Raw genomic sequence first — 15,019 nt, forward strand, 5'->3', positions numbered from 1 at the left:
TCATTGCCTTTTGTGTCTTCTTCCTGTTTTTCTTCTCTTTTTTAAGTGAGCAGCTGGTGTAAATAAAACTCAGAGATACAAATATAGTGCCAGTGAAAAAGAACAAATAAAAGGTCAAATGTAAAAAGTTATAGATGAATTTAAACAAGAAAAACACAGTTTTTTTTTATTAATAAGACACTGAACTGACGGGTTACATCATCCCTGCTCACTTGGCACTGCGAGAAGGAGGCACACCATTTGTTTGACTGTTATTTGGGTGGGTCTGATTCTAGGTCATTGGTTAAAATCTTAAAAAGTTCAAACAGTCCACATGAGGGCAGCAGCACAAGCTGAATGAGCAGCATAGTGTTTTAATGTTCATATGTTTTTTATGATTTATGGGTGAAGAGGTTTCAGGTGTCCTGTTCAGTGTTTTGTACATGCATGCATATATATAGCTGGTAAATTTAGTGGTAATCCTCTAGCACCTTGCTTCTTTATTTTTTTAAATTTACTGACATGCAAACACGTCCATATGTGGCGGAAGCAGGACGCAGATTTTGGTTAGTGGTTGAGGTGCAGCGCTCTCGTCGCTGCGACCCGGGTTCGAAACTGGGTTGAGTCAGGAAGAGTATCCGGCGTTAAACGCGTGTTAAATGTCAACATGTCAGTTGTCATTGTGGCGACCCCTCAGAAAACGGGAAAAGCCGAAAATGACTCTCTTTACTGTTCCACCATGCCGCAATTAGCAAATATGTTTATCAAATAAATAGTGGAGTTAAAGGTACAATACTTCCTTCTAAAAGGTGATGAAGATGAAGTGTCAGAAAATTAAAATACCCTCCTCAAAGTACATATTCCGCACAACTGTACAGTATTTGAGTAAATGTTACTTTCGATTCCGCACAACTGTACAGTATTTGAGAAAATGTTACTTTCCACCACTGCAGAGAAAGGTCACTTGCAGCTTAGAGCACAGAGGTGCTTCCCCGCTTGTTGTTCCGCAAAACAGCGACACGGTGCGAGAATAATTGGTGCAAACACAAGCCCCCTCCCGGAAGAAACCACTGTGGAAGTTGCCAAATGAAGTTGGACGCTGTTTGAAATGGCGTCAGTCACAGTCCGAGGGTGGGCTCTCTGTACCGTGTCTCTGCTAAACTTTGCGTTTGTATTCGTATCCGGTGTGGACTTCATTCGGTTTATATCATTTCGAGCAATATACCATAACATCACCGGAGAGACTACACTCTGCCAAGGTAAGTCTCCGCAAAATCTGCTGGTTTACGATGTGGAAACGTTAGCCAGTGTGACTGTGCTTGAATTGTTGTTACTGTATGCTTTAATTTGTCTTGTAACATAAATGAAACAGTTTACAACAATAAAACATAATAAGTCAACTAGTTAAACAAACGCCATTAGTTCACACTTGATATTGAGACCACTAAAACTCTGCATCACAGCCCGGCTAGCTCAGTCGGTAGAGCATGAGACTCTTAATCTCAGGGTCGTGGGTTCGAGCCCCACGTTGGGCGCACAACATTTTTGTTCCACGGGGACAACATGCATGGTGATGCATATTGATGACGATGCATGGTGGAGTAAAAATTAACAGTGCCAATACTTCATATGGTACTGTTACTGTTATCAGTAAGCTCTTTCTGTTTGATGAAAATATTGGCTATCATTAGATACTGTGATTTACACACACTTCGTTTATACATGTTGCATACAGTAGATTTATAAGAAATTATATACATGTTTTAGCATACTACAAAATGGAAAACCTGACCTTTTGTTGGGGGCCAGATATTTTTGTTGGAGAGCCTACATTGTGTTGAAGTCTGTTCCCCTGTCTTTCCCCTTATCAAAGTCTGATGCACAACCAACCAGTAGGTACGAGCTGTGTCAAGTTGCACAGTTTACTTCTTGAAAAACAATAATGGCAGTATTTAATGCTCAGTATGAACAAAAGACAGGACAGTATCATCTTTTCTCCTCTTGTTCACATTGTTTGCCCAAACCTAAGATTCCATACTGTGGTCGGTGGCCCTGCAGGACAGCTCTGTCCTCAGGTCTCTTGTTGTGGATCTGGGGCTCCTGGCTCTCTTCACCACACAGCACAGTCTGCTTGCCTGGTCTCCTGTCAAACAGGCCCTCCAGTCAGTCCTAGGGGTCCTAAACAGGACGGTATACTGCTTCACTACTGCACTGGCCCTCCAGGTAAAGCAGCAGAAATTGTAAAAGTATGTAAAATGCTGCTTTTATTGCCATAATGAACAAAAAGTCATTAATTACAACTGTACAGTACATAATTTGGTAACCTTAGTGCATTTTGTATCTTTTTATTTTAGTTCATGTATTTACAAGGACAATGCAAAGCAGTGGACAATCTCGGCAGAGCCACAGAAAACAGTAACACATTAGTACAATAATACAGCAACAGTTTCCATTGTTCAGTACATTGTATCCCTGCTAGCATCAAACCACAGCCAAGCAATACCGATTAACCCACTGACATGCAGAGCAGCAATAAGACATAAGCAAAATGACAGTGTTAAAAGATGCAGTCACAAGTTAGTAATATCGCACCCTTAACACAAAGCCAAGGGAAAGACAGCTATAGATCGTCTCACATTGTTTATAAAGTACTAGTAAATACATACATACTATAGCCATGCATCAATTTCTTTCTCCTGTGTTAGATCCTGATGCGTTACTGGCAGCCCGTCACTGGCGCCCCCTGTCTGTGGTCAGTGCGTCATGTGCCCTGGAGTATCTGGTTCCCTCTGCTGTGCTTCAGTCTGCACTTCCTCTGCTGGGCAATCATCTGTAGCATCCTCATGATCTTTGATTATCCAGAACTGCTGGGCATCAAACAGGTAACCAGAGCTACATCAGTAGGCTAAATCTAGCTCAATACAAATCACAGAATGAGTGAGTGATTGCAGTACATGCTAATGGATAGGCCACCAAATGCCCAGTTACCAGAATGTTAAAGAATCATTCAGTAATTTCATCTTTTATTTTTTTAAGCTCGTTTTCATCATAGATTCAGATTGGTACTTTTCATTTTAGGTTTAATATTTTTCATTTGTTTTTAATAATCGTGTTTGAACTGTTGGTCAGACAGCACAAGCAGTGTGAAGATGTCACTGATTTTCTAACTAGCCAGTCCATTAACTGAGAAAGATTACTTGCAGGCCTGTGTAAAACAGTTTAAAGCTAGAAGAGTAAATGTACCTTACTGAGAGACAAAACACTACTGGGCAGTAGAACACTGTCATTCGAAGTAGAATGCTCAGCTATCTTCAGGAAAATGGAAAGTGGTACAAGGACCAGGAAAGAGAAGTCACAGCTGAGCGGTGTGTCTGAGAAGCATTTCAATCTTACTTGAGGTTGAAGATATGTTGTAGCGCAGGGAAGGTAGTAGTCTCAAGAAGCGGCCAGAGAGCCAAGGTAACATGGGGCAAAAACTCAATGATCTGGCATCTGTGCAGTCTTTCTGCGGCTTAGGAATGTGAATGTGTTGATTGCTGAGCCACTGCAGCTCTGAGCCACAATCAGGGAGCCAGCACCTGCCAAGAAAGAGAAAGGGAGAGAAAAAGAGAGCGAGAGGTGCACCGAGCAGATCTGACAGATATTAGTAGATTTACTTCAGTAAAGGATCTGAGAACTTATTCTAACGCTGCATCATAGCGGCTTGTGACTATGTACTGCACTACACGTGTCTGGTTACAGTTCTGTAAGTGTGGGTGGCTGTCAGAACTGAGCCTTCCCAAACACTGTACACCAGGCAGACCTCACTGAGCTGAGATGAAAACATCAAAAGCCAGTAAATTCAGCAGCTAACGCAATGATCCACGTCCACAATTACTATCTTTATTTTTATTTGATGCCAAAAAGCATGGAACTGCTATGAAAGCTGAACTGGTGCTGCTTAGCCTAACTAGTCTCATACCGTCTCACCCTCTGCCCCTTGCTGTCTCTCAGGTGTATTACGAGTGTCTCGGCTTGGGGGATCCCCTTTCTCAGAACTCACCCCGTGCCCAGCGCCTCCTGTCTCACCTTCGCCACCCGGTGTGCCTGGAGCTGGGTGTGGTGCTGTGGCTCCTTCCAGCCATGTCCCTGGACAGGCTCCTGCTGGCTGGGACTCTGTCGACCTACCTGGCTCTCGCGCACTCTCTGGACAAAGAGGATTTAGCCTACCTCTGTGTCCAGTTCGACAGCAAGATGCAGCTCTTTGCAGAGCCACCGCAGGGCAGCATCAACACCACCGAGGGGGATGACGGCAACCGCAAGGAGAAGTGAAGTGAGGTCCCTGTGATGTGACTGACTGTAGTCTTCACATTAATCAGAAATATTGTTTTAAAAGTGACTTCAAGTCTGTGTGATCCGCTCTGAGCCTGAGAACAAACAAACAAACCTGCTCTGGACATTTCTGCTACTGAAAAACAACCACATTCAAACTGAATTCTTTGCAACATGAGCCTGGATTTCTTTAATTATCCTTTTTACTGCTTATGTGGTTTAAGTAAGGAAGAGTTTTATTCTACCATATGAAAACATAACACTTCCCCCACTAAGGAGGGCGTATTAATGTTTCCAAGGGGTGCTTGGTATTCAAGTAAATTGTTTTAATGTTGGGGAAACTGAGATTTTGAGGACTTATGAAATATTTAAGTTGATCTTCTGTTAAAATTTATGACAAAGAATTTGTCCATTATTTTGTCATATTTTATACAGCCTGACCACTGACGCTGACCAGGTTTTAACATAAAAACATGCAGAACGAGGATGTACAGTACAAATGAAAGCAAAATGCAACACTCTTCATTTTCCAAGGAAACAAACTTAGGGTACAAATCGTGATGTACACAAAGACTTGGACATTAACTGAAAAGACTAAATGGCTACAGTGAAAACATCAGATCTATGTGGAGCGAGACTTAGCAATCTTTAAATTAATACATGAAACAACCAGAAATGCCACATTTCTGTCATGTTTTCCATCACTTTGTGTGTGACTGATGCTCTTTTAATCCCTTGATCTTGTTGTGGCTTCTTCTGTGGTGGTTTAGTGGCACATGACCACAGAATCAACACCACCAGCTGGTTCCCTCAATGAATGAACTCCTAATATTTGCAGTGGATGATACACATAAACTGACACCAATTTATCTACAGTGAGATTATGTTAGCAGCTCTATTTTGCAGTGAAACCCTCTTTTTATTCATCTTGATCTGCAACACTACAGTATATTATTTATAAGCTGTTACCTTCTATGTGCCAAGTACCTTCACATTGTATCTCTCTGTATACTATTAAATTTCACTGTCCTTGGAAAATAATGTATTACTGAGATTTTACACTGGCAAAGGCACAAAATGCAGCTTTATTTTTTTCACAGCAGCTATAATGAAAAAAGTGTCATGGTATTTCTGAGATTATGAACGTAGTTACTCTCTTACTCATGTTGGGGGTGCATCTACAGTAATGTTAGACTGAATGTAAACCACTTAAGTTAAACAAACTGTGTTTGGTATTTCCCAGTTCATGTTCTGTTAAGTCGTCTTAACAAGTGGCTGTAATTTCCTAAAAATGTCATTAATTTTCACACTGTAATCTTTCATTTACAGTATGCTGGTTTCCAAAGTCTGCATTGCTGCCTCATTCTAAATCTTTGAGTATTTTCATCATTAAACACATTTCTGTGCTCTTTAGGTGTGGTTTGTGACATGTTTGTTTCCTCTTTGTTAGTCTTCTTGTCAGGTCTGCTTACATTTAAATGCCATGTCACAAACTGAGAAACTTTCAGTTTCTTTGCACTATTTTATATCAACTTTGTGTGTTAACATGTGTTTTTCGCAAAAGGGAAGCCCTGTAACACAACTTTGTGTGTTAACATGTGTTTTTCAGTAGCTGTCAAGTCAACAAAGGCATTAACTCTCCAGCAAACAGCTACTTGATCTGAATACTGAAAGCATGATAGCAAATTTAGGGTCTTGAGCCTAATTTAAGTAGGATTAGATGAATAGTAGCGAGTTTATTAGGTAACTTGGACTAAACAAATGCAGTCTGATACAACAGTCCTGTGCTAAAATAAGCTGTTGGTGTGGTCATTTTGAAGGCTGTAACTCGTGGTGCTGTTGAACTGTACAGCATTATACAGAGGGGTGTTGCCATTATTTAGCTTAGCCTCATCAATATAACAGTACTGGACAAAATAATAAAGAATCTTGAAAAATGCAAATAATCGGGCCTGAAAATGTAAATGTGGCATTTAAACACCCCCTATATCTGAAGTGGGTCATACCTGGTCGGCTACAGGTAAACCCCTGTATCTCTTCCCTGTTGACACCTGTTGAGGCAGGATGGGGTGGGGGTTGGTGCCCTGGGCGGACGGGTATGTTCTTACAGCGTCTTTTCTTAGGTCAGACAATATGGTGTCTGCCTCTAAACTGTCCTGACGGAATTTAATGTAATTATCGGATTACAGTACTGCCGCCCTGAAGCTGGAACTATTTACTACAGTACGGACGACTGAGATGGTTTCATTCTCGGGTGCACAGTCCGTGGTGATGTGGCTGGGCCATGCATAGTATTTAACCCCCCCGTTTTGACAGCATAGATTGATCTGTCATTAACTGGCGAAGGAGTGGAGCGCATTACGCACAGCCAGGACGCACAAGTGGAGATGACAACCCTGCCGTCGACGCGGATATAGTATTAGCTGTGCAAAAAGGGCTTGGTAAATGTCGATGTTTTAATCAGATTTTCGATATCAATGCAGAAAGTGGCTTTCTGTCAGTACGTGTGCATAATATGTTGCAAGTTAATTAGATGACATTTATGATATTTTATTTAAAATTTTGACGTTTGACTCAGTGGACAACAGCAAATCTAGACTGCAAGCTAGTACTGTCAAACGTCCTACCTAAATGAATTCGCACCTTTTTATATGGTACTGCAATTAGGCCTACTTGTTAACCTGATATTACATCAGTGGGATTTGTAATAAAGGAGCTGTGATTGCACTGTTGATCCAAAAGTCACTTTTGGATACTTTTTATTTCTGTTAAACATGGTTGTAAGAGAAAACTGATTTTATTTCATAATTTCCTGTTTTTGTTTCCAGAGGATTCCCAGAGGCTCTAAAGAGGACCAGTGCCCAACCATTTTTTTTTTCCAAAACCTTGCACCTTATCTGTTATGTCTGTCTCCTCTCTGCCGGAATGGAAGCAACTCCTGCTGGAGAAAAAGAGGCGAGAGGAGGAGGAGCGAGAGAGGAGAGAAAAAGAGGAGGAGGAGAAGCTCAGCTGCATGCCTGCCTGGAAGCGAGGGATTATACAGCGGAGGAGGGCGAAGCATGAGGGTTTGGGTGACAGAGAGAAGGAGAAGGATGTCAGTCTACTGCAAGAGGATGTTAGATCTTCTGATGGTTTGAGTGACACAGACAGCTCTGTAACTGTCAATGTGGGAAGCGAACCATCACTCAGTCCTGATCCAGGGCAGTGGCCAGATACAAACTCCAAATCACTGAGTCAGGTGTCTTTGGAAGCTATAGTTCCAGTCCATGAAAACCCATTTATTCGCACACAGAGTGCTTGGAAGAAGGGCAGGGATGCAGACGCAGAGAATGAGCCAGAAGTTAATGAGAAGGAGAAAGACAGATCAAGCCCCAGGGGTCAAGATGGAGAGCCAGAAAGAGGAAGAGATATAGAGCTGAAAATAGAGAGGGTTCAAGATTTAAATGAGGAATGGGAAAAGGAGAGAAGTGAGGAAAGGAGTCAAGGAAGAGAAAATGAGAATAGCAGGGTGGGGTGTGACAAAGATAATCAATGGAAAGACTCAGTTAACGATGCAATGAAGGGAAGAGAATTTCTGAAAGTAAGAAAACACAAGGAGGAAAAAGATACAGATCCACAATCTAGTTCATTTTCTTCCCTTGTGCCATGTCTGCGGGCATTCCGAGCTGACAACATCATCATCATTGAACGGGAGAGGAAAGGCAGCAAAGAGAAAAGTGGGAGATGGAGGGAGGTGGAGAGTGAGAAGCCTGAGGAGGACCAGGGGAAAAGAGGGATGAAAATAGATCTGAGGGAAATCCTGGCTGGAGGAGGAAGTGTCACAGAGATCCACGCTCCTGCAGTTCTGATCATAAAGCCTCCGGCTAGCCCAGAAGGGAGAACTACACAAGGAAAAGGGAGAGAGGATGGAGAGATGAAGTGCTGTATGGATATACAGAAGGAAGTTATGGCCTGGGAGCTCAGAACAGACATGTCCTGGCTGAGAGAAAAAGAGAAAAAGACTGTCAAGGAGAAAGAGAGAATGTGGGGCCAGGCCACATTTATTAAAGAAGACAGAAAGGACACCTTGGATGATAATGTGTTTGTTGAGAGGGGAGGGAGGGTCAGTCAGCTGCTGAGTAAATTTGGAGAGCACCCCAAACCTCCATCTCGATCCAAAAGCTCTGATAATTTCCTCCAGCGTGGGAGGAGAAAATACTCAGGAGATCAAGATGACCAACAATCTGAGGAGAGGAAGGCAGCTGGGAGGAATATGCTGCTGAAAGGCATGCCAAAACGTTCATTTAGTTTCTCTGATAGAGTCATCTGTGCTAAGAAGAATGGTTTAGATGATGAAGGGTGTTCAGAGAGGAAAACACTTGAGAGGGTATATTCAGACAACAGCGTGGCGCTGTGGGTAGATATAGCAGGTTTAGAGAAGGAAAACACAGCAAAGATCCAACTGGGGTGCACACAGCTGTTAGATAAACACAGGTTTGAAAAGCATAGAGATTTACATGTAGTAAATCAGGATGGAAAGGGGGGACCTGTGCAGAGGGGGAGTGAGTCCGAAATGTTTATCTCTGTCCAACATAGGAGCAACGTTAAGAAAGCTGAGCCTGTTGATAAGAGGGATGTAGAGAAGTCAGGTGACACAGATAGAGATGAGGGTTTCATGGTCACATCTGTAACAAACACAGAGGTAATATCGTTTGCTAGAAGAGTACCAATCAGGCAGGACAGGAAAGCAAGAGCTGAAAGAGAAGTGAAGAGATGGGCAGGTGAGAAAAGTTTGGAAAGGGGGGTGAGTGTAGAGAAAGACTGTGAGTCACGTGAACAGATTGAGGCACAATTTGGGGACAAAAAGGCACCTGATCTTTGTCAGGAAAAGGGATTTGAAAGCTTGATTCCAGCTGAAACTAGGCAGAATTGTGTCATGACTACAAGAGCAGATGCAGCCAGTCCTTGTCACACTGCTGAGAGTCAGTACAAACATGAACCAGCTTTCACAGGTCTACTCTGTGCAGTCACACTCAGGGCTGGAGACCCCCACAGCAGGCCAGAGTGGAGCAGCACAGGACCCTACCTAACACATACTGCTTTGTCCCATCACACAGAGGATCTTATGAGTAAAACTGAGAAAACAGAAGACACGACTGTTAATAGCAACGAGAAGGAAGAAAAGGCTTATAAGACTGTTGGTGAAATGACGAACGAGTGCAAGCAGGAAGGACATTACAGCAACATTAATTCAGAGTGCATCATTCATGACGAAACAGCCAGATGTCCAAAAGAGATCACACCTGTGGGGAATCCCCCAGGTCCCCTTGAAATTCAAATCCCCAGGACTGTGTTTTACATTGCAGAAGAAATTGTGGAGAGAAAAAAGACTTTGTGTCAAAATATCGACGGGAAAAATTGGGAAGGAATGCAAGGAGTCGAAAAGAGGGATCGCTGGAGGATTGGAAAACCCTTGAGCTGCATCGAGTCCCTGCGAGAGAAAATTAGGCAAAGAGAATTGGAGAGTTTGAGACAAAGGGAGACACAGGATAGTGATGGGAGTGAGGCTGTAGACATCAGTGATACTCAGACAGATTTGGACATGTATGACAAGAGAGGAACTGAAATTGAGAAAGAGTGGGAAGCTGCGGCTCACATGCAGAAGAGGCTAGTCGAAGTAGAGACGGGACAGGAAGATGCAGCAGCACAGATATCCATGGCTGCGTTTGACGTCACACAGGAAGTCAGCGTGTTGAAAACCTGCCCTCAGCTTCCTGTTTCTGTCCTACACTCACAAGCCGTCAGAAGAGAGGAAGTAATAAGAAGGTACACAGCCGCTGCCTGCGAGGTTGTCTCTGACAGCTCCCAGATACCTGAACATGAAGACGACCCCCCGAAACATGTGGAAGAACAGTTGACGTGCCACAGGGGCCGACACGAGGGCATAGAAGAAAGGGAGGAGGACAAAAAGGAGCTTTCAGTTGAGGAGGTAGGGGAGGATACATCACCTCTCGATCCCACACAATCTCTCTCCTCTTCACCGGTTCATCCCAACTCCCTCGCAGCCATGAGCCGAATTTACAACTTGGAAACTGTCGGCTCAAGGTCAGGTTTGTGTCTGAGAGAGAGGACTGTAGACGTCTCATCGGTGCACCTTGTTAAAGTGAAACCCCTTATATCAAATGCACAGCAGGGAGACAGCAAAGCATTTACAGGTGAAGACAAGCGTGGGGTTCAGTCAATACAGCGTCAGATAGAGCAATTTCAGTTGAAAGAGAAAGAAGCACTGAAGTCTTGTTCCTCACCAAAAAGTTTTCTTAAGGACAGAGAGACAAAAGGGCAGCAAAGCCCCACGGGGGTGTCCAGGCACCAGGTAAAAGATGATGTCAAGACCCAGGAAAAGGCTCAAGAAAAGGCAGAGATAAACCTCAATATGTCACCTCAGCATGTTTGTTCCTCAACATCACCACTCAAACAAACTATCACCATCAACCCCTCGCGTCTCAGGAGCCCATCCCCGGACAGCTCTCTGAAGCCCTCCGACTGCGCACCGACCCCAGCCTCCTCCCCGAGCTCCGCTTCTCCTGTTCAGTCTCCCAGTGTCTCACCATTTCCAACTCCATCACCCACCCTCTTCTCCATTAGGAGTGCCTCTGGTGGCCAAGTGAAGAGAGGTGCCACCATCACAATCACACCAAGAAAGCCTACTGCTGGAGGAGGAGGAGATGCGACAGGGTCCTCAACGGGGTCTACAGCAGCAGGCTTGGCACCTGCAAAGGCTCCATTGCAGCAGGCTCAGATGACCCCCACTGAGACTGAGCCAGCAAAGAAGAAGTACCCAACAGTGGATGAGATCAAGGTGATTGGCGGATATCAGAATCTAGAAAAGTCTTGTCTAGTCAAGAACAGAGGGACCCCAAAAAGGGTGAGTGGAAACTATATCATGTTTCTTTTTTCCTTTGCTTTCTTTTCTCAAATAAATTTAGGGACTTATTGGCCTTTTAGTCATACAAACACTGGCACCAAAAACACAGAAGAAACGACCATGTCAAAAGTGCAAAACTGGTAAATTGGAAGACAACTGATTTCAAAACATTTCAATTGAAACAGTCAGACTAAAAAGGAACAGCCATTCTTCTGCTTTCTTGTTCAAGGTTGCCCAAAGGGCAGCACCTAGTGTCACCTGACTGATGGTCTCTTGTTGTCAAGAAGAATCTCCTTTCCCTTCTGATTGAGGAGTACAATCACGGGAACCGACCTAAGCCAGTTAAAGCCTTATCAAGCACGACATCTTGATTCTTGGCCATAAAATCCTGGAGTGATCTGCTTTGACTTTTGCTTCTGCAGTCTAATTCTTTGCAGACATTTGACTTTTACCCTTTGATAATGACTTAGTACACTGTTAACATGTAGCCAAACATGCCTGGGCTGAGGCAATAATGGCTTTTCCCTGGTTTATTTTTAGTGAGATGCACAAAACCCCAAGACAAAGCAAAAAATCCTTATGCTAATCTAGTTACATCTATTGTTTGCTTGTTAAACAATACAAAAGACAAGTGTTCCATATGTTTCATACATCATTCAGGATCATTCAGTTGACAGTAACTTTGCAGGCTTCAGTGGAGATAAAAAAAAGTTGAGTAGGATACCACACTGACAGGCCGCCGGCTCTTTACTCCCTCTTGTTTTTGTCTGCCTACCTAATGTCACACAGTTCATATTCAGACTTTGTGTTCCCTCTTTTTAATTTATCCCAGATCTAGTCATTGTTTGCGAAAGAGTCAGAAATAAACTCTAGTGTTGTTAAGTTGCTCAGCAGGGCAGAAATAAGATTAGTCCTCTATTACATCATATTGTGAAGATATGTGACTGCATTTATTTTTGTGTTTAACTGCACCTGATTGCTGATCAGAAGAATCCTACTGTTCTTTATGCCATTATTTTTAATGTAAGCATTGTCAACTGCTGGTAACCTCCCATTTGTCTGAGTGCCAGGCTGCTTCCTCACCAGTTCTGCCATTTCTGTTGACTCAGCTCTCCCTGCCTCTTAGACAAATCTCTCTTTGTATCTTTGTGGTGTTTTCCTAGCAGATGTTAAGCTTGTTAGACTAGAGCCTTGGCAAACAAAACTTTTTCCGTGCTGACCTTCCACTGTATGGCTGAGTGTTACTGACAGCAGGCCGCCGACACTTAGTTCTATGTTGGTGAAATGGAAAGAGAAAGAAAAAAGTGCTGCAGAAAGCTCTGAGATGGTCTAACGAAGAGCCACAATGACAGTGAAACATGACAGTGTGATAGTCAGGCTGAGCAGATTTAACACAAAATAGACGTTGCAAGCAACCTATTTGGTTTCACAGAAACTCTTTGTCACACTGCATGTTTCTGCGCATTTCCTCTTTCAAACTTCAGCACTTCCTCCAAACAAGAGACAGAGATCGACACAAGGAAGTGACGCTGGATCCATTTTCAAATTTCCAAATGCAATTTTACGCTGCTTTATTGCAGCCCATCTGTTTCAAAAGACTCGACTGCAGTGATTGACACAAGACTGACAGGGAAAAACATTTGATGCTCTTCTCTGTAAATGAATTTCTTCAAGTCTCAGCTGCTAATCTGTTCTCCATCTATAAGCGCACTCCTCTTTAGCTACTGTGTGACAGTAAAGCTGCAGCAAGTTGCCACTTTGATTTTCTGACCACCAGTTGCTTTCACATTGACACACTTCAGAATCTTTGATGTCATCCTTGTGCTTCATTATGTCACAGAGGGGGTGACCTGCTTGCTCCTCATCTTCCGCCTCCTTCATAAAATTCCTGCTAATAAAATTTTCTGTCTCATACTGTTTCTGTTCCTCACTGGGTTCCTCTGCTGCCCTGTTGAGTTAGCCAGGGTTAATCAGGTTCAGGGAGGGAGGATTAGCCTTCTGTGCCTTAGCATGATTTGTCCAGCCTCTAATGCAGAGCTATTACCTGCACTTCTCTGCAAACAGCCAGAGTCACAGGGTGAAGCACAGTTAACTAGCATGGCCTGAGCAGTTTGGTATCTCTACATTTCAGGCCCTGGTGAAATCAAATCTGCACATCTGGGTGTAATTACTACAAGTGTAGACTTCAGAGCTGAGACTCACTGTGGACGTGCTGCTGCTTCCTGCTAGATTTAGCCCATCTGTTTACACCAAGCTGGCCTTTAGTCCATACAAACATCCATCAGTGCAGATAAAGATGAGATAAACACTACAAGGCCTCTGTAAACTAAAGATGTTTTCTGCTACTTTTGCTGTATAAGCATCACTTGTCTGTGATGACAGTCTTTCCCCATATAATCAATAAGATAGTGCATGAAGTGTTTGGTAAGTACTTCTACAGAGGGAGTATCCCTGCTGTGTTAAGCCTCATGCTGTCAATTAACATTACACTGACAGCGTACAAACACTCCCTAGTGCTTCGACCCTACGTTTACATTTGATGATGTGAGTACAGTACACAGCAAAAACTGCAATTCTGACATTTTTTTTTGCTATTTGCATGCATTGCTTTGTTTTGATTTCTAAAATTATTCATTGTATAATGATGGCAAATTGAATTTTAATTTGTTAATCTGGATTTTAAGAGCTTCATTTTTATGTTTTCCTGTCATCTCACTACAGAAATGCATTCTGTTTTGACTCTATAATGTCTCTTAGACCAAAGTGGCAACTTATTATTGTCACTAATCTGCTTCTGAAAAGTTACACCGTGCTTTACACAAGGCAACAAAAACAAACCTTAGAATAATATGAACAAATGACAACATTGTTTGCTGATTAAAAATATAATAGTAGCTGTCCAGGGTGTACCTCACCTCTCTCAGTGTCAGCTGTACAGGGTAAGCAGTATAGGTGGATAGATGGATAATGCCTCTCTCTGCTTATGTTGACAGGTGAAGGTGTGTTTCATTGAGGACCAGCTAGAGCAGGTGTGTGAGTACCCATCAGAGGCCTCCATGCTGGCGTCTACCCCCTACCCTCATGACCTGGGGAGGATCGAGAGGTTGCAGGGAAAGGAGGAGCAGGAAGAGGATGATGAAGTGGAAGAAGCAGCAATTGTGTCCAAAGGCACAAGGAATGTTGCGATTGCAGTGCGACGGGTCTAAGAGTGGGTCAGTGTCACTCCCTTCTGAAAAAACACAATGTGTAATATGATGGTTTGTTCTGTAACATGTCTTACAGACTTCTGGGCTGTCCTGCAAAACTCTGGTTTGAATTTCTCTCTGGCTAAACTTGTGAACATCTCTTTCTTTTCTTTCTATTTTCAGTGTATTGTGACCTTAAAACAGGGCTGGAGTGCCTCAACTTTCCTTAGAGAAAAGATTGACAATATCCTGTATTTTTCAGCAAAATCTGTGAAAAGACTAAAACCAACAAATCCACTAATAGGTATTGACTGTATATCCAAAACCTGATATAGCTTATTTCTCTGCTCTATTGCCCAAAAATGATTAAAAATACATAACTGAACCACGCGAGACACTGTTCTGCTACTTTAAATATGCACTAGTGCATCAAATGTGCATGAATCCACCACAAAAAATCTGTGTCTTCAGAAGAAAAGGGCTTGTGCTTAGTGCAACAGACAGGGCAGGAAATTTAGAAGGTTATTTCATACCATTGAGTAATGTCTTGTAGCTGTTCTCAGGACATCATCTAATTCAAAAAAGTTAGAAGAGGAAAGAGGGGTCTCTGAGCTGTCTGGTAACAATTTCACTTGCTAAT

The 15,019-nt window shown here is 42.9% G+C and overlaps 2 protein-coding genes and 1 non-coding gene across 3 annotated transcripts in view; all 3 read left to right on the plus strand.

The window, feature by feature from the left end:
• The first annotated feature begins 1,048 nt into the window (after positions 1-1,048).
• On the plus strand, positions 1,049-5,705 carry nrm (nurim). The gene is made up of 4 exons (XM_020597311.1): positions 1,049-1,238; positions 2,009-2,202; positions 2,685-2,861; positions 3,973-5,705. Exons 1-4 carry the CDS (start codon positions 1,088-1,090, stop codon positions 4,288-4,290), a joined length of 840 nt encoding a protein of 279 aa, XP_020452967.1. The 5' UTR covers positions 1,049-1,087; the 3' UTR covers positions 4,291-5,705.
• Positions 1,442-1,514, plus strand: trnak-cuu (transfer RNA lysine (anticodon CUU)). The gene has a single exon. It is a non-coding gene; the product is annotated as a tRNA-Lys (tRNA).
• A 2,990-nt stretch (positions 5,706-8,695) lies between the features above and the next one.
• Positions 8,696-15,019, plus strand: part of ppp1r18 (protein phosphatase 1, regulatory subunit 18) — an 8,019-nt gene continuing 1,695 nt past the window's right edge. Inside the window, exons 1-2 of the mRNA XM_020597746.1 lie at positions 8,696-11,194; positions 14,188-14,406. Coding sequence (XP_020453402.1) covers positions 8,843-11,194; positions 14,188-14,400 — 2,565 coding nt within the window. The 5' untranslated portion in view covers positions 8,696-8,842 and the 3' untranslated portion in view covers positions 14,401-14,406. The remainder of the gene's footprint in view (positions 11,195-14,187; positions 14,407-15,019) is intronic.

Source organism: Monopterus albus, unplaced genomic scaffold, assembly GCF_001952655.1.
Source record: "Monopterus albus unplaced genomic scaffold, M_albus_1.0 scaffold34.1, whole genome shotgun sequence".
Lineage (NCBI taxonomy): Eukaryota > Metazoa > Chordata > Actinopteri > Synbranchiformes > Synbranchidae > Monopterus > Monopterus albus.

Bases quoted from the DNA above. Each gene is read 5' to 3' on its own strand.
- nrm (XM_020597311.1), top strand. From the start codon at position 1,088: ATGGCGTCAGTCACAGTCCGAGGGTGGGCTCTCTGTACCGTGTCTCTG. The intron at 2,203-2,684 runs GTAAAGCAGCAG...CTCCTGTGTTAG, and splicing joins CTACTGCACTGGCCCTCCAG to ATCCTGATGCGTTACTGGCA. The intron at 2,862-3,972 runs GTAACCAGAGCT...GCTGTCTCTCAG, and splicing joins AACTGCTGGGCATCAAACAG to GTGTATTACGAGTGTCTCGG.